The 25,126-nt window shown below is 49.1% G+C and overlaps 3 protein-coding genes across 6 annotated transcripts in view; 1 reads left to right on the top strand and 2 right to left on the bottom strand.

Moving 5' to 3' along the window:
• The window catches only part of metap2a (methionyl aminopeptidase 2a), a 10,470-nt gene extending 7,303 nt beyond the window's left edge, over window positions 1-3,167 (bottom strand). The window contains exons 1-5 of one of the 2 annotated variants that reach the window (XM_054766550.1): window positions 2,986-3,167; window positions 2,210-2,302; window positions 2,069-2,131; window positions 1,897-1,999; window positions 1,669-1,830 (exon numbers count right to left, since the gene is read on the bottom strand). In XM_054766550.1, coding sequence (XP_054622525.1) covers window positions 1,669-1,830; window positions 1,897-1,999; window positions 2,069-2,131; window positions 2,210-2,302; window positions 2,986-3,145 — 581 coding nt within the window. In that variant the 5' untranslated portion in view covers window positions 3,146-3,167. The remainder of the gene's footprint in view (window positions 1-1,668; window positions 1,831-1,896; window positions 2,000-2,068; window positions 2,132-2,209; window positions 2,303-2,985) is intronic. The other variant, XM_054766551.1, reaches the window with a different exon arrangement.
• Window positions 3,168-3,775: 608 nt separating this feature from the next.
• On the bottom strand, window positions 3,776-11,077 carry vezt (vezatin, adherens junctions transmembrane protein). Of its 3 annotated transcripts, none has more exons than XM_054766544.1 (12): window positions 10,866-11,077; window positions 10,057-10,197; window positions 8,082-8,171; window positions 7,833-8,005; window positions 7,473-7,757; window positions 7,096-7,253; window positions 6,875-7,023; window positions 6,430-6,809; window positions 6,160-6,353; window positions 5,296-5,402; window positions 5,012-5,219; window positions 3,776-4,901 (listed from the first exon to the last, which is right to left on the bottom strand). In XM_054766544.1, exons 1-12 carry the CDS (start codon window positions 10,899-10,901, stop codon window positions 4,426-4,428), a joined length of 2,397 nt encoding a protein of 798 aa, XP_054622519.1. In that variant the 5' UTR covers window positions 10,902-11,077; the 3' UTR covers window positions 3,776-4,425. The 3 variants fall into 3 exon arrangements, with proteins under 3 accessions (XP_054622519.1, XP_054622521.1, XP_054622522.1); XM_054766546.1 differs by having other exon boundaries at window positions 7,096-7,241; window positions 10,866-11,076; XM_054766547.1 differs by lacking the exon at window positions 10,866-11,077 and adding an exon at window positions 10,492-10,832.
• Window positions 11,078-11,384: 307 nt separating this feature from the next.
• On the top strand, window positions 11,385-25,033 carry fgd6 (FYVE, RhoGEF and PH domain containing 6). The gene is made up of 21 exons (XM_054766543.1): window positions 11,385-11,638; window positions 12,753-14,562; window positions 17,296-17,407; window positions 18,799-18,866; window positions 18,941-18,971; window positions 19,545-19,696; window positions 19,790-19,946; window positions 20,523-20,610; window positions 20,696-20,746; window positions 21,531-21,589; window positions 21,659-21,730; window positions 21,808-21,876; window positions 21,945-22,028; window positions 22,094-22,173; window positions 22,249-22,351; window positions 22,418-22,561; window positions 22,638-22,740; window positions 23,167-23,261; window positions 23,330-23,458; window positions 23,537-23,685; window positions 23,981-25,033. The coding sequence occupies exons 1-21, from the start codon at window positions 11,626-11,628 to the stop codon at window positions 24,021-24,023; spliced, it is 3,612 nt and encodes a 1,203-aa protein (XP_054622518.1). The 5' UTR covers window positions 11,385-11,625; the 3' UTR covers window positions 24,024-25,033.
• Window positions 25,034-25,126: the final 93 nt, after the last annotated feature.

Raw genomic sequence — 25,126 nt, 5'->3', positions numbered from 1 at the left:
ATTTCTGCAAATATTTTATTATATCTTTTCATGAGACAACACTGAAGAAATGAAACTTTGCTACAATGTAAAGTAGTCAGTGTACAGCTTGTATAACAGTGTAAATTTACTGTTTCCCTTCAAAATAACTCAATACACAGACCTTAATGTCTAAACTGCAGGCAACAAAAGTGAATACACCCCAAGTGAAAATGTCCAAATTGGGCCAAAAGTGTCAATATTTTGTGTGGCCACCATTATTTTCCAGCACTGCCTTAACCCTCTTGGGCATGGAGTTCACCAGAGCTTCACAGGTTGCCACTGGAATCCTCTTCCACTCCTTCATGACGACATCACGGAGCTAGTGGATGTTAGAGACCTTGTGCTCCTTCACCTTCAGTTTGAGGATGCCCCACAGATGCTCAATAGGATTTAGGTCCGGAGACATGCTTGGCCAGTCCATCACATTAACCCTTAACTTCTTTAGCAAAGCAGTGGTTGTCTTGGAGGTGTGTTTGGGGTCGTTGTCATGTTGGAATACTGCCCTGCGGCCCAGTTTCCGAAGGGAGGGGATCATGCTCTGCTTCAGGATGTCACAGTACATGTTGGCATTCATGGTTCCCTCAATGAACTGTAGCTCCCCAGTGCCGGCAGCACTCATGCAGCCCCAGACCATGACACTCCCACCACCATGTTTGACTGTAGGTAAAACACACTCGTCTTTGTACTCCTCACCTGGTTTCCGCCACACACGCTTGACACCATCTGAACCAAATAAGTTTATCTTGGTCTCATCAAACCACAGGACATGGTTCCAGTAATCCATGTCTTTAGTCTGCTTATCTTCAGCAAACTGTTTGCGGGCTTTCTTATGCATCATCTTTAGAAGAGGCTTCTTTCTGGGATGACAGCCATGCAGACCAATTTGATGCAGAGTGCGACGTATGGTCTGAGCACTGACAGGTTGACCACCCATCCCTTCAACCTCTGCAGCAATGCTGGCAGCACTCAGGCGTCTATTTTCCAAAGACAACCTCTGGATATGACGCTGGGCACGTGCACTCAACTTCTTTGGTCGACCATGGCGAGGCCTGTTCTGAGTGGAACCTGTGATGTTAAACTGCTGTATGGTCTTGGCCACCGTGCTGCTGCTCAGTTTCAGAGTGTTGGCAATCTTCTTATAGCCTAAGCCATCTTCGTGTAGCGCAACAATTCTTTTTTTCAGATCCTCAGAGAGTTCTTTGCCATGAGGTGTCATGTTAAACTTCCAGTGACCAGTATGAGAGAGTGTGAGAGTGATAAAACCAAATTTAACACACCTGCTCCCCATTCACACCTGAGACCTTGTAACACTAATGGGTCACATGACACTGGGGAAAGAAAATGGCTAATTGGGCCCAATTTGGACATTTTCACTTAGGGGTGTATTCACTTTTGTTGCCTGCAGTTTAGACATTAAGGTCTGTGTATTGAGTTATTTTGAGGGGACAGTAAATTTACACTGTTATACAAGCTGTACACTGACTACTTTACATTGTAGCAAAGTTTCATTTCTTCAGTGGTGTCCCATGAAAAGATATAATAAAATATTTGCAGAAATGTGAGGGGTGTACTCACTTTTGTGACATACTGTATATATATATTTCAAAAAAACAAAAACAGATGCTTGGAACGCGAGCAAAGCCTCACCAGATTTCAATCATGGTCATGCCGGGTTTCAGGAAGCTGCGGATGTGCTGCCGGACCTGTCTGTGTGCTTCGGCTGCCTGCCGGAAGTCGTTCCACACCTCCTCGTTGGCTTTGTCCATCACTCGCTTCTCCTCGTTGCTGCTGCGCCACGCCGCACTGCGCCTGCGAGGACAAGCGCTCACATTCAGCCAAAAGAAGATAACGCGACCAAATAGAGTTAGCCCTTACCCGTCCTGTGAGGCGGGGTATTCACACTCTTGTCCGACGGGGAAAGCTCCGCTTGGATACAACTCACAGATGGGAATAGACGGAGGATCAGTCTGACCTTTGGCTGAAAACACAAAAACCTAAATTTTCCCCCGCCCCCTCACTGGGTAAATACTGCTCTGATGCAACTTACATCCTTTCTTCTTCTTTTTCTTCTTCTTCTTCTTCCCTGACGAGTTCTCTCCATCATCTCCGTCTGTGTGGGTGAAGGTGTGAGAGACTAAACTCACTACGATTTTATTAAAAACAAACAAATGTTTTGAGTGACGCCCACCTTCCTCACCGTCCTCCTCCTTCTCTTTGTCCTCTATAACCTGCTTCTCTAGCTCCTTCGTCACCTCGGCCACGGCGTCCCCATCCGGACCTGCTGCAGAGACATGAGGCCAACTGGAGTGAAGGTGCCCAGTCAGCAAAAATGCAACCGGAAGTGCAGCTGCTCACAGGGTAGTTGTAGCGCGCTCTGAGGTTATTTGTCAAAAACGAACACCTGACACCAACTGATCTGCTTCAATCTGCATCTAATTGGCCCGCCGAGAAAGTCATCCATCAGGTCATGCCAGATTACATAACGACCGTTATGAAACCGTATACTTTCAAGTGAAAAGACGAAGGTGTTTTATTTCGGGGCTCTTGTGGCGTTGTTTGCCTAGCCAGTGAGTTGTCACGGTCTCTGGAGGCAGATCTCGGCGTACTTCCAAGGGCCTGACATGAGAGCCTAAACTGGTCCCGATCCGCATGGCTGAAGAGGATCACCGTCAAGTTTAACGTTCTTTGCCACAGTACTTCCGGGCCAAATAAATATTAGACACATGGACATGCGTTATCCTGATTGCTAAGACGTAAATCTAAAAAAGACCACTACTACATGACTGCCTTAATATAGTTCATAGTTTGCATATCAGTATAGTTTGGGGATTAAATATTCCTACCAAGACGAAAACTAAATATTTTATTTTGAAGGGGGTCCGTTTCCGGGTTGGTGATAAATATGGATACTCTGCCGCAGCACCAACAGGTAGCCTCTGCTAGCATGAAAATTACAAGTCTTACCGCTCGCGGCTGACTTGTTCTTCTTCTTCTTTTTCTTCTTCTTTTTCGCCGCCTCCTCGACTGTGTCCACGGCGTCTTCTCGTTCCCCGGCCTCGCCGTTCATCTCCAGCTCATGGGCCTGTTTTCGCTCCGCTAATGTCTCGGCTAGCACCGCCGCCATGATGACAGCCGCTGCTGGGAATGTAAGCGCAAAGGATTGTGGGGAAATAGGAAGTGCTGGCGTCAGCGTGCCGATGCCTTCAGGGATACTCCGTAATGTTGGTAACGCTTTGGCAGCAATAGACCACCAGGTGGCGATACGTTAGTGGAATGATGCAAATACGTAGACGAATATATGACGCATTTGTTTTGTTTATGACATGTTGTTAGCTAATGTTTTGGGACGGTTTTGGTTTGGGCTAAATATTTTCCTTCCGGTCTTTGAACGTGGCAGCATAGGTTGGATGCAGACAAGACAGTGTCGTTTTTAGTAGACTGCCAATTTTTTTTTAACTCTTGCCTTTTTAGACCATTGCTATGAGATTTAGTTTTTATTGATAATCCCCCACTTAAATGTTTAAACAGGACAGATTGCCCGCTTTACATTAAGCCCATTCATCAGGTTTCTGGAACTAACAAAAAGGCATTGGTGGCTTACCGGGGGCGCCCCAGCTGTTGTGGGCCAGACAAATGTAGATTCCTTCAAAACATATCAAGTAACCCATCCAACCTGTTTATGAACCCCCCTGCCATTTCAGTCTGTGAAACATGAGCAGGAAACGGCTTAAAAAACACATTAAGATACACTAAACACTGTTGAATAGGATTTTATTTCACGTTGGAAAACGCATGAGAGGCGTACCCCTCACCTACAAGGCAGGGCGTACTGTAGGCCAGGAAAAGCTGTCCCACTTCTATGGTGACGTCTTTGAAAAGAGAGAGCAGTGATTGTCTCTCACATGACAGAAATAACAAGCAAATACTCATCAGACACTCCTTCTTTCCCCATGGGTGATGTCACAACGGTCTTAAAATAATTCCAAATACTCACGTCCGCGTGTATGATGAATGCACAGCCCTCCAAAATAAAACCCTGACAGTAAAAATAGCATCCCACACAAACCATTATGGTTTTCTGACCGCAATGCTACATGTTCTGAACAAATGCAACTAATTGGCATGAGTGGCGTTCCACACGGTTCTCTTCTAAGCCACCAAGGTTTTTATTCCATTCCAGATGTTTGCACCTCAACCTTCCAGAATCTCCAACAAGTCCAGTTCCATTAGGGTTCAAGAATAGTGAGAAGAATCTTCACAGATGAGGTCAGACGTGGTTTCAGTGGTTTTGGTACCTGAGTTTTGACAGCAAGAGAGCAGTAAAGGAAGATGGATGGAGAACGATGTGAACTAGCTCCACAAGCTAACACAAGCACTGCTTGATTAAAGATAATTAATCTTTGTTCAATGCTCCTCTTCTTCACCCTCCTCCTCCCCCTCATCTCCAAACGTCTGCTCCTCCAGTTTCACGAGCGTCTGCGACCGTGCCGCCACCTGGGCGGCGAGGGCGGAGCTGAAGCTCAGCGTGTCCGAGCTATGAATCCCTGTCAATCTGTCCATCACAGAGAAAGCGGGAACTTTGGGCTTCAGGGGCCAGTCCATACCATTCTGCTCCTCCCCCTCCTCCGGGACGCCGTCGTATTGGTGCAGCTCGGAAGCTCCGCCTCCTCCTCCGGTGAACACAGATGCTCCCGCTGCCTCCGAACCGCAGCTGAACTCCGTCACCGGCTTGTCGTTGGGGTCAGGACTCACCCGCTGGTCCTTTCCTTCCCTGGCTTCCTCCTGGTTTCCTGCCGTGGACTCTGGTTGGCCGTTTCCTCCTTCGTCACCTTTTTCTGCGATGTCGGAGCTCGGACCGCAAGTTGAAGGTGTCACTGCAGCTGCAAAACAGGACAGGAAATAGTCAACCCAAAAGCCAACAATCCTCTCTGGCTTGGATGTTCTTCACGGTTGGCACCAAATGTCGGCAACCGTGCACACCAAAGCAGACCTTGGTCGCTGAAGAGCATCTGCTTCCTCTTCATCCTCTCTCCCTCGGACGCACGAAAGCCCAGCACCGCTTTGAGCTCCGACAGGACGCGACGGGACTCCTCCCGCTCGCGCCGCTGACGTTCCCTCTCCTCCGGAGACAACATGTCGCACCAGAAATCCTTCCCGCCTCCGTCCGAGTCGGAATCCGACACGTAGGCCTCCCACTCCTGCGGCAACCACACCAAATGTGAAGTCGTTTAGCAGTCCTTGGAGGTTTTTAGCATGCGCGTTGGCTCATCTCACCAGCTCTTCTGGAACCGGATCTCGATCCAGGATCAAGGGATAAGACGGAGGAGGGTCTGGGACCTCGGACTCGGGAGTGCCACTCTGGTCTGGAGCGTCAGCGGTGCCTACAGACATGATGGAGGCTAAATATAGCGACAAAGTTGCTAAATTGCCTCCACTGATCCCTCCATATGAATTCATAAATTATGCTGTTTCGTGGTTGAATGCAGCCTATTATTAGTCGGAAATATGCATAATTAATCTTTTTGCCTAAATGAAGCATTTTCAAGCATAAAAATGGCTAAATGAAGCAAAATACAAATATAAGGCATTCAGAAGACACATTCAGACGTGGCGATGACGTGTATTATTCTACACTGGTCACTAGGTGTCAGTAATGTTACTGTAATGTTGGGTGTGACACACAAGCACCAGACTTTTATTGCAGGTTTGAACGAGCTCCCAACAGGCACAATAATCCCCAACACAGGCTACTGTTGCGGCCGTAACCCACGCCAAGCTCAAACAACTCTGAACCCCCGACGTCACTTCCCGTCTGCCCTTACCTCATTCGGCGCCCCTAGCAGCTGAACACATTTACAGCAACACACGAGCACAAGTCTTATTTATGTCTTTATTTTTTCTTATTATGTCTACTATATTGGGTAATAGGAGTGTAAAGGCGCCTGTAGGGGTGTTATTTCATGTCTAGAGGGCTCTAATAATGTTAAAAACAATATTTAGAAGGTGGTAAACAGGTTTTCTATGCGCTTTACGAAAATATTCTCTTTATAAATCAGGAATCCTGCTTCGCAGAAAGTCACTTATCACTGGAACCAATTCCCCGCCATAAACTATGGAATGCCATCTGACTCCTCTCACCTGGACAAGCGCTGGCCCGCCTCAGCATGCGCTCCACCTGCCCGACGGTGTCGTCCCAGCAGCCGGTGCTGGCCTGCATGTGCGGCTCCAGCTGGTGCAGCCGCTCGCTCAGGTCCTGGTAGCCCTCCAGAGTCAGCTCTGTCGGCTCCTTGGACACCATCAGCTTCTCCAGGTCGTCCTCCAGGATGATCATCCTGGGGAGGATGAAGAAAGGATGTTAGCGTTTTGGACCCGGGACGGGCGCCGGCGGAGAGAGTTTGTGCGTCTCACTCGCTGAGCAGGGCTTTGAGGTGCAGCTGCAGGCTTCGGATGGAAGTGTGAAGAGTGTTGATCTCTCTGCATTTCTCCCGGACTCGACCGTTGCGGTCCGAGCCTGACATCCGCTCCTGCGTCTGGAAGTGACGGTGGAAGTCGTAGCTGCGCTGCACCTCCCCGAGACAAGCGGCCAGAGCGTGGTGGAGAGGCTCGGTCACCGCGACGATGGAGCGATGCAAAGCAGGCGGAGCTGGAGGGGGCGGCAGCGGCGGGGAGGGATCTTCTATGGGCTCGCCCGCTTCCTTTGACTCCTCCTCCAGTCGTCGTGGTGACAAGAGAAGGGCTAATCTGCGGAAGCACTCTGAGCTTTGCCCCACCCACAGCTGGTACAACACCTGCAGAGAGCAAAGCAAGAAGCATCAACATTCAGCATGCGGCGTGTGGCCGACCACGTCCTCACCTTGAGGGCGGGGAGACTGTAGTCATCAGTCAGCTCCTGGGCCTGCTCGTCCCCCAGATGCTCGATCCCTAGGCCGAGACCCAGCTCCTTCAGAGGCACTGCGGACACGTAGTTGGTCACATTGTCGATCTCCGAGCTCAGGGGGAACGTTGGGAGGAGTTAAGGGGGAAGAAGATAACGCACAAAGACGCACCCCGCCATCTTTCCCCGTAAAGGATATGCCTTGAGCATGTGACACGTGGCTCTCCGGGAGGCTCTGAAGGCGGAGCGGAGGGCCCGGTACAAGGCCTTCCTCAGTCCGATCAGCTGCTGTCCCCGTGGCACCGCCCCCGGCCCCGCCCTGCTAAAGGTGCCGGCCGCACTCACCCTGTCGAGCAAACTTGACAAGTGAAATGTGATACAACTGTGGAGACGTCCCGAATTGGTAAGAGGGGAGCACACACACACGACACTGAGCATGAAACGCAGGCAGAGACCACCCAATCACAAGACAGGACAAAATGAGGCGCTCATGACGTCCTAATAAAGCCAAACATTCAGCATGCGGCGGAAAACATGACGATTCCAACACGGATGTACATGGGAGGAGCAACCTTACAGGGTGAACCCTCTGGAGATGACCTCCGTCTCCTGGACCAGACGCAGAGCTTTACGGGACAAACCCGTCAGGGTCTTGCTGTTGTGGACCAGCGCGTGAAGCTGCGACACTCCGGCGTGGACGACCCGCTGCCCTCGGCCCTGCCTCCACAGCCCCGCCGCCCTCAGTCCCGCCCAGCCCAGCAGGGCCAGCCCCCACGGGGCAACGGTCAGTGACCAAAGACCCCCGGATGCTGAGCACAGACCCAGCAGGACAGCAGCCAGGCCCACGAGACCTGCCACGTCCCTACGAGCGGACCAAGAGTACACAAATGTTGAAGATGCAGAAACACATCAGATAGATTCTTTTACTTTGCAGTACCAAGACGAGGGCGTGGCGAAAAAACCGGGTCGGGGCAGGGAGCCGGCTCGGTCGGGTGACGAGCCCAAGGTGAGCAGGCTGGGGTCCAACAGCTCGATGAGCTCCACGTCCTCCTGGAGCAGGACGTCCTGGTCCAGAATGCACCTCACAGAGTACTGGCAGAACACGGCGTCCTGCAAGGGAGGAGGCGGGGTCAGGTTGCCGTCCGCTTTCGGGGCAGTGCAGTGTTCTGCTCGACATTCTACCGACCAGCTGCTGCTCCAGCTTGTGAGACGAGGCCGCCTGGTGGACCGGGCTCCATCTCCACAAGGCTTCAGCCAGCGTCCGCATGAGACCCCCCTGCACGGACACACACACACACACACGTGATGACGCATGTGTGTCATTGTAATGGTAGGAGAGAGGAATAACTTTAGCTTCTTTTTGACTTGTTTTTTTTTAATGTCACAAACCAGACGGAACCGCCCGCGAGCGCTCTGAAACGGCAGCGGGTCCCACGGCGGCACCCGCTGCTCGTTGAGAAGATCGACACGCGCTTTCATGCCAGAGTCACAATGTTTACATCTTCACTGATCGTTTTTCATCAAGCGTTAAGATTTCACACTTTTTTCGGCGGTCCTTGAACACACCACAGTTATGAGATGAGATGCAAAAGTGAGACACACACATCTATCCTAGGAATGTCCCGATCCGATCTTCAGGATCGGGATCGGCCGCCGATCCACTGTATTTTGAAGATCGGAAAATATTGGCTTCCGCCACGAGATCGGGCCGATCTGATTAACGTATCACTTCGGAACACTGGCCCACATTCCAACACGGCAGGTGCGGCAATACACCCCAAAGCTGGTTTCTGCACGACTCCCGCCACCCGCAAGATCAAGAAAACGCAACACCACCATGCAGACACGTCTGCGGTGTACCGTGGTGAAGTTAGCTTCACTTTGGACGTTGGGATATTCGGCTCCGTCGTGCCCGGACTGCTGTGTCACGGTGCGGGGAGCTCGTACGGGAAGTGCTGCTCTAACCGCTGGTTGTTTATACTAGGGACCGTCAACAAATTACAATTGGCTTGAAGAGAGTGTAACCGCTTGTTCTCCACTGACCTCAACACACACGACGACGACACTTCCGGCCTTCAAAATAACAGCACATCATGTGGGGGTACAAAATAAGGGTGCCGCAAAAATAGCTTACATAAGTTTTTTAAAATAATGTCATATATTCTAAAAACACAAATTGATCTTTTACCGTGTCAAATGATTAGTCCTACCCATTGCTCATCCGTACCGGATCGGATCGGCAAGACTATTAAAAAAATTTGATCGGAAGCCAAAAAATGTGGCTCAGGACATCACTAATCTATACCTTTACCACTAAGGAATTACTAGATTTGTTTTTTTTTTTTTTTTAAAAAACAATATCTGGAGGGGTCTGATTACTCGTTAAAGTGGCTATGTTGCTAAGATCCTTCGTGCGACATCTTCTTATTCTTTGGCAATTCTTGGTGTTAACAAGCGCGCAGTCCCATTATAATGTGTTTATGAGCGAGGGCCAACAGGTCTCGCCAAATCTACTACGTGACGGTCCAAGTTTATTTGAGGCAGGCCGCCACAATCATAGAAAATGTCCAAAAAGGCAACATCAAGCGTGCTAAGGACCTCTATTCGGTATAGGGACACACTTATTTGCGCTTCAGTCGTTGCAGCAGAAGCAGAGCGCCATCGATTCCCTCCGCCTCCCCGGGCTGACCCATTTCCGGAGTGGCCAGGGGGGTGTTATTAGCCAGGTTGATTACTTACTGGCGACGGGAAACAACAGACGTGTCTGAAGTCATACTTCCTGTATTGTTGTGTTGTTCAAAAGATGATCTCATAATTAGCTCCTTAGCACTTGCTGACTCGCAGCATTTGTAGGAATGACATTCCCGGGAAACTCCGCCTCCAGGAAACGACTCGCGGGGCACATTTCCTGTCTTGTCAAAAGCCTCCCGTCTTCCTCGGAGCACCAGAGAGGAAGCGTGACACATGTGGAAAGTTCCAGGACACGCTTTATGACAGCGAGCATGCGTCATCGGTGCAGTCCAAACTAAATATGTCAGCAAGTGTGCGCATATAGTTGTAGACGACCACAATGTATCCCCCAGACAACTGCAACAGCTCTGTGGAGGACGGCTATAAACAGTTTATGAAGTAAACACGAAAAGATGAGGAAACATGCTCACTATCTGTGGGACTTCCTGCTTGGAGGAGGGGTCGCCCTCCACTCCGCCGCCCTCCTCCTCCTCCTCCTCCTGCGACGCCGTCGGACATGCCACAAAGTCGGTGTGGCCTAGATCGTGCAGGTACTGGAAAAGAGGCGAGTTCTGAAAAGTGGAGACAGTTTGCACAACCTGTTGGTGCCACGGATTCTTAAAAACAGCCAGTTGGATTTAAAAATGACTCTGGAAGGAATGGGTGCATTGACGGCACCAGACACCGGGATTGTGCCCCAGCATTCCCCAAAGAGAAACACAATAAATGTACGTCATAATCCTCCTTGCAAGATGTCTGCCCCACGAAGAGAGAGCATCCCTGCTGGACAGCAGCAGCATGGGAGCATCTCCGTTTAATTACCATCTACACACTATTAATACACATATGCTGTCGGCGTTACTCACTTCCATGGTCAGACCGAGTGGCAGCTCATGTCGCAGTCCAGATGTGTGTGTGTGTGTGCGTTTCAGAACCGACGCTGTGGTTCTGTCTGTCTGGTCATCCTCGCCCCACCTCAATGTAGTGTGATGATGAAACGCCAATAATAACAAACTTGCGGCGCTCGCCTCCACTCTCAGCACAACTAGCAAAGCAGCACTGTGAGGATTATTCGCGTACTGCCAGTATGTTTATTGTAGCCATGCTTTGTTTGCGTTATCCTAGCTAGCTAGCGGGCTAGCCGTCGCTAAATGTCGAGTTTGACATCACCGCCAGACAGCATGACAAAGCAATCGGCTAACAAGTGTCACGGCCACCACGCCGCCGTCGTAATACAAACCTCAAATACAACATCTTCATCAAACTCCTCCGTCATTGCGCTCCTCCATCTGCGCAAAACTCGCGGTGCATTCTGAGCGCTGACGGCGACAGCTCTCTGGGCAGAGAGAGGCGGAGAATTTGGTAGTTTAGCCGGTTTGCTAAAAACTTTAAAAAAAAACTACAACTCCCATGTGGCCCTTGTGTGCTTCTTCGGGAGACACCAACGCTTGCTGGTTGTCACAGCGCCCCCCGTGGCCGCTGGAAACCGTTAGAGGAGGCAGCCGAGGAAATGAAATGTGAAGTGGCGATATCTAGGCAGAAGTAGAAGAGAATCTATTCAAAATAAAACATATTTTAAAAGAACGCGGGGTTATAACTGTAAATTATAACCTGAATATACATTGAATCACAGTTATAGTATATACATTTTAATTTATATACATGCTGTCACTCCAAACTCGTCACTTAGAGAATAAAGTTTATTTTTGTTACGAGGACAGGAAGTTGTCTATTGTTGTCATTTCGCGCTTGACACCATCCACAAAGTTGCCGAAGCCGAAAAACGTTGGGAAAAATGGAAAAAGCAGTAAAGATAACGTCTTTAACAGTGGATGTGCGAGCGGGATAAGGAATATCAGCGACGGAGCGGAGTGTTTGCTCCCCCAAAAGCGGATTTCCAAGTGACAATGTTGCCGAGGGAGGAAAGAACGAAGACCTTCTGGCTCTTCCATTGAAAGTACTTTTACTTTACTCATGGAGGAAGGAGCAAGTCTGGAGTCATGAGCACCACAGGTTTGTTTCGAGCTGAAAATGAACAAGTTCACACGTTTTAGTTCGTAGTACGCACCCGCAGGTTGTGCGCGGAGGAGAAAAACAACAACTTGATTGTTGCATCCACTGTTGTTACACGGTCGCAGTTAATTACAGCTTTTTCCTGAAAATAGCTTCCAAGAAAAACGCACAATAGGATGGGCTAAACCTCATTTTGGGAGCTCTTCAAAAGACTCACAATAAAAGTCACTCTCCGTGGAGGAGGCACATTTGCAGCTGGCCGGAGTCAAATCCTTTGTCTTGTAACATCTGTCCTGATGTTGCTGCAACTTGTCCGAAACCCTAAATAAACCCCAACCAAGGCTACGTTTCCGCTTCAGTGGCCATTTAAGTTTGTTTTGGGTTGGCTTTTGTCCGTTGAGCTCACCGAGCTCACCTTACCTGGCGCGTAAAAGGCCAAACTCCGCGTACAAATCATGCAAATTTGTCTCCCCTCGCTCGTCTGTTGTCGTTGAAAGTACTCGAGAAGCTCTGACGGCATCATTATTATTTGCGGATCAATTCGGCCTCGGGTGGTCGGTTAATACTTAAGCTGCTCCCTACTGAAAAGCTAAAAAACGTGCTCTTCCCGCATGAAGCTGCAGGAGAGTTAATTATGGAATGCAGAATTGTTTATAAAAGCACGCCTGCTATCTGGTTAATATGGTGGCCGAACTAAAAGGCGGTCGTCATTACACCTTAAGGAATGAGTTTTGTCCTAATTTATTCGTGCACAACGTGTTTACAAGGCGACGCATGTTAGAATTTGTTATAATCTTAACGCAGTTTGGTGTCTAGTGGGGCATGTAGCTTGTACCTTTAGGAAAGACTGCTGGGTGATGTCACAGTGGACAACTTTATTACTGTGGACAAGTTAGATGCTACTGTTGACCACTTCAACGATCTAATTCTCAGATAAGTGAGTCAGACTGTACTCCCATCTTGCATCCAAACTGTGATTGTACACGTTACTCAACCCGCAGTTGCTCCCCCCTGACACTGAGGGTGACCGTTTGACCTCGGCCGTAACTTCGGCTCGCAGCTGTCTCTGCTGGAAGCATGTTTCATGCTTGAACTTTTTATTTTCTCCATGCAGGTGTGAAGAAGCCTCCATTAGCGCCCAAGCCTAAACTTCCCTCTGTTGCCAAGCCCTCCCCTCCACCCATCGCCCCCAAACCGGGCCTGCTTGCCCTGCCCCCCGTCGTCTCCCAGCCGTCCCCTGCCACCCTCAAGAGGACCAAGCCGGCTGTTGCCCCCAAGCCCTGCATCCCCAAACCCGCCCCCACAGCTTTGCCCCCGCCCCCGCCGCCGCCCCAACCCGGCAGCCACCTTATCTTATCTCAGGACCAGGAGGCGGCGCTAGAGGACGACCTCTCGCTTCTCAATACCAAAAATGGGTTTCTATCCGAGGCTGTCGAGCGGGAATCGGACTACATCATTCCCACCTGCTCCTGCGGGCGGCGGGACTGCTCCCAGTGCCGGCGCCTGGAAAACGGAGTGCACAAAGCAGACGAGCCAAAGAACGGGATTCACGAAGAGGAGTGTGTGTGCTCCGAGAGGAGCGAGGGGTTCAACAAAAGGCCTCGGGACAAGCCTCAGCGACAGAGACACTTGGACCGGCTGGTCAAAGTGGGGTGTGAGGACAAGTCCGTCAAAGAGGATCCTGACGCTGCTGATCCATGCTCAGCAGACGTCAGCTGTGATGTTGCAGGCAGCATCATCATCTCCACTCCTCCAGCGGAGCATCCCCAGGAAGAAAGCAACACCTGTTTACCCTCTGATTTGACCGTCCCTGCCCCACCAAGTAAGCCTCTCCCCGTCCCCCAACCTCGGCGGTTTAAAAAGCCCACCCTGGTGAGGCAGGACGGCGTGGAGGGAGGAGTCCAGGATCAAAAACCAGAGGAGCTGAAACAGGACTCCAGTGACTCTCCTTCCCAGGAAGGCTTGAGCCATGGTCAGGATGAGCCCAGCGCACCTGTCCCCCCTCCCCGACAGACCTCCCTCTCACCTCGCCTCCACAGAACGGTCCACGTGTCCCCGACACTGAACAAAAACACCTCCCACTCCCTGAGCCTGCTTTCCCGACCGGAGCTGATGAGCGGCCACGGGGGTGAGGAGCAACGAGACGCAGGGGGCGAGGAGGAAGACGGGTACGGTGACTTCAAGCGCTACCCCGTCACTCACAGCCTCCCCAAGCAGATCAAGCTGGGCTGCCCCCCGCCTCCGCTTCACGCCAGGAAGGCCTTCTCCGCCGAGGACCCCCCGTCGGTGAGGCCGCCGCCCCGAAAACCTCAGAGACACAGCCTGCCCGCGCCCCCGCCACCCTCCATCTGCCCCCCGGCCCCTCCTCACGGCCCCATGAGAGAGCTGCCCGCCCCTCCCCAGGAGAAGACGCCGTGGCGCTTCACTCGACCGTGTGTCACCTTCTTCAGCCGCCAGGTGCCCAGCAGGAGCAGCGTACCTCCCAAGAGCCGAGCCCCCCCAGTGCTGGGGGGCAAGCAGCGGGCACAGTCCTTCTCTGCGGCCGACCTGGCGACCCCCGCAAGCCTCGACCCCCACAAGAGGAGCCTCTCCTTCCGCAAGCTGCTGGAGCTTCGCGTGTCCGTGAAGATGCTGCCAAAGCTGCTGGCCAAGGGAGGACACTCCTTGGACTGTACCAACGTGGACTCAAAGCGGGGGGGCCGGAAAGGCCCCGAGCGGCCCAGCAGCTGCATCGGGGAGGTCGACCTCAGCGGGGACTGCCATGACGTGGAGTACGAGAACGTTCCGCTGTACGAGGAGATCCCGGAGTACATGAACCTGCCCTTTCACAGCGCCAGGCTGGGCTGGTCACATGACCTCGACGGCGCAGACTCGGACATCTACGAGGCTCAGGACCCCTACCAGAGGTTCCAGGAGGACGACAGGTACGTGCTCGCGTTTCCCACCGGACTACAATCCGGTGGTAATGCACACTACCCGGGCTTGTGTAGCGCTAAATCTAGTCTGTGGTGGTCCGTATTTATCAGAGGCGGGCCAGCATGAATAAATATATGTATGGGAAATGCTAGACAGCGCCGTTTGATAATTAAAAATTGCCAGCGTGTCTGAATCCTTGTCCAGACCCTCTGCTGCGGCGGTCCATGCCACAGGCCTCACAGGTGACACCAGCACGAGTCAGCAGCGTCGAATCCAAGCGGAGCTTCGACGTGCCACCGGTTGGCCCGTCCTCTTCCTCTAGGTTATTTTCAGCGTGCCGGGCAGGAAATGTCTGAGCATCGCGCAAACGCCGCACGGCGCTCCAGGACTGAGAAAATAAATGTGCAGCAACCACCAGCCTCGGCCTGGCCTTCCTCGCTCTGTGTTTAGCCTTTACTTAACCTCAGGCCTCTTTTTTTTTCCTCCGCTCAAGACAGTTCAGAGAATACAAGCTCTTTTGTTTGTATCCTGCTAAATGTTTCATGTAGAAGACACGCAACGAGAGGGCTGCCTGTGTTTCCCATTCTGTTTGTGGCAGTGGAATTGGCCGTGATGCACGTGCATGTAACTCTCAGCATAAAATGCAAAACAAATATGTTTAGAAATACGTGGTGACGTTCTTCGCTCGCTTTTTTTAGTCTGTTTTTTTAAATGTCGCAAACAAGACAGAGCCGCCTGCTGGTGCTTGTACGTGGCGGGGGGGGCCCAAACCACAAATACGCTCAGAAATACAAATGAACTTTCTTCGCAGGCTTCTTTTTGTCATTTTTTTATGTCACAAACCGCTTGTGAGTCTTTTTAGATGATGGAGGGGCCCAAACAACAAATATGTTCAGAAATACAAACTGACTTTCTTCTGTCACTTCCTGTTGTCGTTTCTTTTCTTCTTTTTTTTTAGAAAAAAACACAAACAAGACGAAGCCGACTGTCAGTGCTTTTACGTGGCGGAGGGGCCCAAACCACAAATACGTTCAGAAATACAAGTGAACTTTCTTCTCTCGCTTCTTTTTGTCACTTTTTTAATGTCACAAACAAGACAGAGCGGCCTGTGAGTGTTTTTGGATGGCAGAAGGGCCCAAACAACAAATATGTTCAGAAAGGGACTTTCTTCTGTCACTTTCTTTTTTCGTTTTTTTGTTATGTCACAAACAAGACAGAGCCGCCAATGAGTGCTTTTAAATAGGGGAGGGCCTAAACAACAAATATGTTCAGAAATACACAAAAACTTTCTCCTGTCGCTTCCTTTCATAATTTTTGTTTATGTCACAGACAAGACGGAGCTGACTGTTAGCCCAAAGCACATACTGTATATGTTCAGTAATACAAATGAACTCTGTTCTCTCGCTTCTTATTGTTGTTGTTTTGTTATGTGACAAACAAGATGGAGCCACCTGTGAGGGCTTTTAGATAGCGGAGGGGCCTAAACCTCAAACGTGTTCAGATAAACAAATATAGACATACAGATATATATATTCTTCTGTTGCTGATTTTTGACTTGTTTTTTTTTTAATGTCACAAACAAGATGAAGCCGCCTGTTAGTGCTTTTACATGGTGGAGGGTCCAAATGACAAATATGTCTTGTGATTTTAAAATGTCACAAACAAGACGGAGCTGCCTATGAGGGCTTTTAGATGGGGTAGGGGCCCAAACCACAAATATGTTCAGATATACAGTACAAGTGAACTTTCTTCTCTCGCTTCTGTGTGTCATTTTTTAAAAATGTCACAAACAAGACGGAGCTGCCTATGAGGGCTTGTAGATGGGGCAGGGGCCCAAACCACAAATATGTTCAGATATACTAATGAAATTTGTTCTCTCGCTTCTTTTTGTTGTTTTTTAAAATTTCACAAACAAGACGGTGCTGCCTATGAGGGCTTTTAGATAGGGCAGGGGCTGAAACCACAAATATGTTCAGAAATACAAATGAACTATCTTATGTTGATTTCGTTTGTCGTTTTTTGAAAATGTCACAAACAAGATGGAGCTGCCTGTTAGTGCTTTTACATGGTGGAGGTGCCCAAATATGTTCAGAAATACAAATGAACTTTATTCTCTCGCTTCTTTTTGCAGTTTTTTAAATGTCACAACGAAGACAGAGCCGCCTGGAAGTGTTTTAATCTATATGTGGCGGCCCATATTTATTTGTTGCGGTAAACAGTGGCTCTACTACATCAGTAAACACTCAGCAATTTACGACATGAAAAGATTTTAGCCGACGTGTTGAGTTCCTCATGTGCCTCGTGGTCAAAGCAGCCGTCAAGCCAGCCTGCTCGTTAATTGTGCCGAGCGTTTAGAATGTGTTTGCATGCCGGAGAGCGACCGCGCCGGTTGCCAGGCGTCTGTCGACTTCATGTGAGAAGCCCCCGGGCTGTAAACAAGTGGCGCTCTGTACCTGATGCTCCCCGCCACACAGACCCAGAGGCCTTTTGGGGTAAGAGAGACCATCAGTATGTAAGATTTCTTCCCCAGTCCTGGTGATAGATCATCTTCCGACAGCTAAAGACTGGCACAACCCGATCAAAACATCAGAGGCCGACACGTTTGTGCTTGCACTCCGCCGCCCGTGCACATTTTAACACCCAGACTGACCTCAATGTCGACTCGCGTCTCATTCTGCGCGCGGTAAACATTGCCGGCTACTGCAAAAGCAGTTTTGACAACATTGCCTTTTGTTGAGCAGCGACTGGCCGAGGAGGGATGTCCACTCTGAGGAAGACGAGGCCCGCAGTTCGGATGACGAGGACAACAGCTCCACCTCCAGCAAGGAGCATGTGGAGGAGGCGGACAGACAGGTAACATCTTATTATGTTGTCATACGTGCTGTTTGTGGATTTAGTTACGTAATAAATTCCCTATAAAACAAGGCTTCACTACACGTCTTAAAATGACACCTGGCACTCTGACAGCTATCTGTCAGTCAGCTACAGACGTGGGAGCTGTAGGTTTGATCCTGTTGTTTTTCTTCATGATGTTGTTGAAATGTGAGTGTAATGGTAGCACCGTAGCGCGCATAGCTATGCCGAACCTCTTGCTTCCTTTGTGGTAGTGGATTTGTAGCCATGATCAACTTTTGAAACGTACGTTTCCTAAAATTTTGTCTGAAATGTAAATCGTACGAACCTCGGCGGTATTTGACGTGAGAGGTTAGGAACTGCGTTTATTTTCAAGCGAGCAACATTCCGTATTTTCCAATTCGTGTCATTCGTTTGTTGTGTTGTTTTTCATGACGGTAGTTCGAACCGCGAAGTTAACAAGAATGTATAGAATGGCTTAAAGCAGACTTTGCTACACATCTTAAAATGCAGCTCTGCCAGCTATCTGTCAGTCAGCTACAGACGTTGGAGCTGTAAGTTTGTTTTTCTTTAGCGAATAGGCTAACCTAGCATGATGTCGCTGTTGAAGTGCCGGTGTAATGGTAGCACTTTCACTAACATAGCTACCGTATGCTAGTGTTGCTAAGCGTTGTATCCTCCTGTCCTTCTCCTGTTCTAATGTTGAAAAATTGGTGTTGACAACATTTGTATTTTCAGGGGATTCTGGTGCAAAAAGAAGCCTGCCTACTGTGTTATTCTACTTGTGTGCTTTTATTTTGAAGGCTTGCCTTTACCAGCTACGGGATGTGTTATGCAGATGTTGCCTGAATGATGGCAAGCGGACTGGAAGCGGTGCTGCTCCGGCAGTACCGAAGATTCTTATTAAGTTAAAATACAGGAAGCTATCAAAACGGGAAGGCGCCGGGAAAGAAAGCCACAAAATACGGGAGCTTCCCGGAGAAAACAGGAGGGTTGAGAAGAAACGATACTTGCGTTCATGTCAGTCACCAAATGTCCCTTCGCTAGATTTGTCGCTATCTAGAGCTGTCTGATTCCTTTGTGAGTAAGGGCGAGCAGGTAGCGCCAATCTATTTGTGGTGGGCCAAATTTGCTTGTGGCGGGCCGCCACAAACGTATGAGGAGTCACTGCCAAGTGTTGTCGTTCCCATGGAGATAAGGGGTTCCTAAATAGACCTCACTGGTTGCAGAACTTGATGGTGACCTCAGAGTGGTCTGTGCGATCGTGTGCCCCAATAACCTTCCCCCCCCCCGCCGACCCCACCCCCCTGGGGTGTCACATTCAAACACCATTAACAATCTTCACACTCCACACGCCATCATCATCTGATCTCTGGTGTCCTCTCTCGCAGCTGGAGGACGAGACCAAGAGGAGGAAGGTGGTGCACATCGCCCAGGAGATCATGAGCTCGGAGAAAGTGTGAGTGGCGATGCCGGCGATGAACTTAGCTTACTCAGCAGCCCCATCGCTGACTCTGTGCTCTCTCACCTTAGGTTTGTGGACGTCCTCAAGCTTCTGCACATAGTAAGTGTCATGCCACGTGACGCACGGGGATGACCGGGCCAAAGGTCAGAGGGGTGCGCTATGGCTGCCACGGGCTTAGTAGAAAGCGGCGTCCCAAGCCGGCGCAACGGTGGCTGGGTTCTGTCCAAGAAATTGGGTCAGCTTGCATTCTTTTCTGCCCGCGGAGGCAGCAGCTGCTTCCTCCTGCCACAGAGCTGACCTCTGAGCGCACATGCACGCACACACACACACACACACACACAGCAATCAAGTGTGTGCGTACTTGTGGCGAGCCAGCCAGGTGATACATTTTCCACAGTTATGTTTTTACATTGCCTATTGTAATAAAAAGTAGCCTATCTATTTCATACGACATACAAGCACAAAGGAACACGATAAAGAAGGTGATGAGTAACTGTGAATGTGTTAAAAGTGTGTGTGTGTGTGTGTGTGTGTGTGTCTGGCCTCCGTGCTTCCTTCCAGGTGGATGTGTGTGTTGGCACATGGCACGGTCAAGAGCGCTGACTCAACTGTGTGCGCAGCTGAAACACGCATTTTGTCCTCGCACACGGCCTCACTTGACTCTCTCCCCAGGACTTCCGGGATGCGGTCGCCAAGGCGACGCGTCAGAACGGGAAGCCGGTGGTGGACGAGCGCGTCCTCAGCCAGATCCTGTACTACCTGCCTCAGCTCTACCAGCTCAACAAGGACCTGCTGAGAGAGCTGGAGGAGAGGGTGGCACACTGGTACGCTGCAGGACCCAGTTTTCATTTCATCACGGAAGAACACCCTGCATCATGAGTGTGTGTGTGTGTGTGTGTGTGTGTGTGTTTCCGCAGGAGCGAGCACCAGCGCCTGTCGGACATCTTTGTCCAGAAGGGCCCCTACCTGAAGATGTACTCCACCTACATCCGCCAGTTTGACAACAACGTGGCACTTTTGGACGAGCAGTGCAGGAAAAACCCTCCGTTTGCCGCCGTCGTCAAAGACTTTGAGGTACAGCCGCCAAGCCTCCGAGAACAGTAAAGTCCTGCTTTTCACGGGGGTTACGTTCCGCGACTAATTGATACGCCCATAAAAACCTCTTGACACTTTTTGACATAGGCCCACTCCTCCCCCTCCTACTAGCGTGACGTTGACGTTCTCCTCATATTTCGGCTCAACATTTGCAATAAAAGTGACTGCTGTAATTCTTATCAATCTTCCTCACAGACACGCACACACACAAACACACACTAAGCACATTTAAAGTATAACATGTATATCTACTCACCACGAATGAATGATAATGTAACAGTACACAACTGTGGTGCGTTCAGGGACTGCCGGAAAAAGTGCGAAATTCCCATGCTTGAGGAAAAAATGTCAGTGAAGCATAAAGACTTTAACATGTAAACATGTACGACCTATTTTTCAGGGGGGAAAAAAAGTAATTATATTTTTTTTTACCAAAAATCTTGCCGGATACATTGGTTATTATTGTCTCCTTATTTCTAGACATGAGGTCTACATACAACGCCTATCCTTCAGGGTTTTTTTGTGGTTCTTGACCTTGTGCTCATTTTGGTCCAGATGAGTCCTCGCTGTGCTAGTCTGGCTCTGAAACACTACCTGCTGAAGCCGGTCCAGAGAATCCCTCAGTACCAGCTGCTGCTCACGGGTAAACCATTCTCCCACTCTACTCTACCTAGTGAGTGGACTGCAAACCTCAAAACAATCCCAAACTTATTTTTTTCTTCTCCCAGATTACCTAAAGAACCTGCCGCAGGCCTCCGAGGACTACAAGGACACACAAGGTGGGACACCATGGCCTCATCATAAGGAAACCTCTACATTGCAGTACTCCCTCGTTTATCATGGTTAATTGGTTCCACACCCGACTGTGATAGGTGAACCTCTGCAAAGTAGGATTCCTTATTTATGTAGTTGGAGCACAGAAAACCTCAACTTCCAAATACAGTTTGGAACACCCAATATAGCAGACATAATAAGAGAAAATAAGACATATTAGGCATAATAAACCTCTTTACCACCATCCAGATATGTTTTTTTTTTTAACATTATTAGAGCCCTCTGGACATGAAATAACACTCCAAAGTCCCCTTTACACTCTTATTACTCAGTATAGTAGACATAATAAGAGAAAATAAGACATATTAGGCATAATAAACCTCTTTTCCACCATCCAGATATGTTTTTTTTAACATTATTAGAGCCCTCTGGACATGAAATAACACCCCAAAGTCACCTTTACACTCTTATTACTCAGTATAGTAGACATAATAAGAGAAAATAAGACATGTTAGGCATAGTAAACTTGTTTCCGACCTTCTAAATACAGTTTTTAACATTATTAGAGCCCTCTAGACATGAAATAACACCCCTGTAGTCACCTTTACACACCTATTACCCAATATAGTAGACATAATAACAGAACATAAGACATATTAGGTATAGTAAAGCCCTAATTATAACAAAGAATAAAAATCATTGGTTTTTTACCAAAAAAATCTAATGTGCGGGTATCTACTGTATTAGGAGCTCTTCTGATGTCATTTGTAAATGTTGTCGTCCGTGTAGCGGCCCTTGGCATCGTGAAGGAAGTCGCCAACCACGCCAACGACATCATGAAACAAGGGGTGAGGAATCCTCCACCGTTTTATGATTCCTAGCAACGATGTACTGACCTCCTCACATTTTTTTTGTAGGACAACTTTCAGAAACTGATGCAGATTCAGTACAGTCTGAACGGCCACCACGAGATAGTTCAGCCAGGCAGGGTGAGCCAGTCGGCAAATTTCAATGAAATGAAACATCCCCGGGTCACGCTGAAGGTGCATGTGTCAAACATGTGCAGGTGTTCCTGAAGGAGGGCACGCTCATGAAGCTGTCACGGAAGGTCATGCAGCCTCGGGTGTTCTTCCTGGTGAGGCACGGTCCCAACTGGTCCACGTCCTCCCCATCGGGTCTTAACGGCCGTCTTTGTCTCTGCAGTTCAATGACGCCCTCATGTACACCACACCGGTCCAGTCCGCCCAGTACAAACTCAACTGCGTGCTCTCCTTGGCTGGGATGAAGGTGAGTAGGACGCCACTCAACGTGCTGGTCCTAGCGGTGATGGCGAACGTCCGCTTCCTTCCCAGGTGAGTAAGCCCAGTCAGGAGGCCTACCAGAACGAGCTGAACATCGAGAGCGTGGAGCGCTCCTTCATCCTGTCTGCGAGGTGAGAAGACCTCCAGCATAGTGGAAAGGGTCGCTAGCCACCATACGTAGCTCATGTCTTCTTTACCGCCTCCAGCTCGGCGACAGAGAGAGACGAGTGGCTGGAGGCCATCGCCAAGGCCATCGACGACCACACCAAGAAGAAAATAACCTTCATATCCAGTCGCAGCCAGGAGGAGGTGACGTCCTCACGGGTTCACGTCAGGCAAGCGTGAAGCCTCGCTCACTCTCTGTTCTCCGCCCAGGCCGACGGCGTGCTGGACGGCGGGGCCCCTCTGGGTTCCAAGGCTCCCATCTGGATCCCGGACCTCAGGGCTACCATGTGCATGATCTGCACCTGCGAGTTCACCCTCACCTGGAGGCGGCATCACTGTCGAGCGTGTGGCAAGGTGGGCAACGCTCTGGTTCCTGCGTGCCTCTCTTTTCTTCTTCTACTTCTCATGAGTCGTATTTTTACTCTGTCAGGTGGTGTGTCAGGCCTGTTCGGCCAGCAAGTACTACCTGGAGTACCTGAAGAACCAGCCAGCACGGGTGTGCGACCACTGCTTTGCCAAACTGCAGGAGAACAGTAAGTTCATGTACAGTAGATCCCTTGCTCATGGCGCAACCAAAAGTAGCACACAATGCAACTCTACCACACGGACGAGGCGGCTATCAAAATAAATGTTTACACACTACATGCAAAACTATACTACTTCATATACATGTACAGTACAAGCCCCAAGGCATGCTGGGTAATGGCCTTCCCAGCATGCCTTGCGGGTTATAGTTGTATGAAATAGTATTTGCCGTTTTACTATACATTAGTGTGTAAGCATTTTCTTTAAATAATTTTTAGTGCTTTCATTAATCAGTACATTGGTTTAAATAATACAATTATCCAATAAAAATAATCAATATCAAATAATATATAATAGACTGCAATGTATTTGTTTACAGAATAGACGTGTGACGCCGTAAACACTTATAAATCTAAAATTCCAAATACGTTTAGGTGACCGCTGCGCCTCGTCATCAGTGTCGCCCATCAAATCCGGAGCTTTCTCCTTCACAAGAAAGCAAAAGAAGATTCCGGCAGCGCTAAAAGAGGTGAGCGTCACGCAGATATTCCCTGCGTTTGTGTCCGAGCAGTCATGTGACCAGGTTGTCCCCGGCAGGTGTCGGCCAACACGGAAAACTCATCCATGAGCGGCTACCTGAACAGGTCAAAGGGGAACAAGAAGCAATGGAAGCGGCTGTGGTTCGTCATCAAAAACAAAGTGTTGTACACCTACGCCGCCAGCGAGGTTCTCCGACAAGCCTTTGTTGTTCTTTATCTCTGTTGTCATATGCTTGATTTACCGTCACATCCGCCCCCCTTTTAGGACGTGGCGGCGCTAGAGAGTCAGCCCTTGCTCGGCTTCTTCCTCAGGGAGGAGAAGAACGGGCCGGCCCAGAAGATGCAGTTCAAGCTGTACCATAAAAACACGCTTTTTTACATCTTTAAAGCTGACGACATCCCCACCGCGCAGAGGTACCAATGCTTGATGCCTCACGTCATACACTCTAACCCTAGCCCTAACTCTTACCCTGATGCTAACGCTAACCCTACCCATACCCACTACTCTTGCTCTTACTCTTAGCCTGACCATTACCCTACCTCTACTTCTTACACTTGTCCTTGCTTTTTCCCTCATCCTTACCCTTAACACACCCCCACCCCTTACTCTTAAACTTACACTTACCCTGCCCACACCCCTTACTCTTTCTCTTACCCTTACATTTTCAACAGGTTTTTCCTTATGATTTTCTTTTTTTAATGTCTGTAGATGGATCGAAGCTTTTCAGGAGGCCATGATCCTTGAACAGTAGTCACCTGCATGAGGCCTGCAGGTCAATGGTCACCAGCTCAGGAAGGACTATAAAGAGATGGGACACCAGATGCCTTTTTGAAAAGAAACGGGTGCTTTTTCTTCTTTCCAAACATATATCCTTGCCTTCTAAAGCTCAGCAGAGCCAGTCGAGGTCGGTGGCGGTCGTGTTTGTGGAAGTGAGAGCGAACGTGTGCCGGGACCGTTTCAAACCCGGGGAAGCGCAGGAAGTCTGACACCCTGGGAGGGATCACATTGAAGCAAATGAAGGATGTATTCCTTGTGCTACTTTTTGAATGAATTCCAAGCAGCATTTTACTGTGAAAATCAGGCTTGGACAAAGAAACAGGAAGTTTGTTTTCTGCTCTCAGCTTGACGTCTCCAAATCAGAGATTTTGTTTAGATATCAAGTTACTGACTGAGAGCATCCTGGGGGAAACTGGAAGGGAATCATTTGGATCTGTTTTTCATACTCGTCAGAATGCTAAACCACATTAGAAGTGGCATGTAGGTATTTTTGTGTATATGGCAGAGCAACATTGACCTTTTTATATGATATTTATGATGTATGAAGAGGCAGTACAAGCTGTCACCTCTTGGTAGTCAGGGTTTGTTTGACTTTCACCACACCTTTCTGTGTATTTTAAATGTGGAAAAGGAACTTTTTTTTTGGTTGCACTACTCATGGATGTATTTTGCCCCCACTGCCAAAGAAATTATACCAGTTTTTTTTAAATTGTGCCTTAATTTTACTCATGAAGCCAACAATCACAATGTAACATGAATTCTGCAGGTTGTTTGACCTTCATCATGCTGTCTCCTCAAAATCTACACCAGCTGACATAAGACCTGACGTGTTTTCTGGGTTCATCAACAAATAACTTGTCTGGGAACGCTTTTCAAGCGCTGGGAAGCATGTGTTGTTTACTCATGATTGTACATTAGCAGTGATTATTTTATAATATCAACAGCGTGGAGGTAGAGTCTCCCACAAACGTTTATTCTTAACTGTCAGGCAACAGTTTTTAATAAAATATATCAATATATATCGGCATCGTGTGGTCATTCTGACTTCAATGCTTAAGATTACGCTACTTTCGACAG

This window comes from Dunckerocampus dactyliophorus, chromosome 2 (genome assembly GCF_027744805.1).
Source record: "Dunckerocampus dactyliophorus isolate RoL2022-P2 chromosome 2, RoL_Ddac_1.1, whole genome shotgun sequence".
In the NCBI taxonomy this organism is placed as follows: domain Eukaryota; kingdom Metazoa; phylum Chordata; class Actinopteri; order Syngnathiformes; family Syngnathidae; genus Dunckerocampus; species Dunckerocampus dactyliophorus.
Note: the sequence above shows the minus strand (reverse complement) of the source record. Positions and strands in the feature narration are given on the sequence as shown.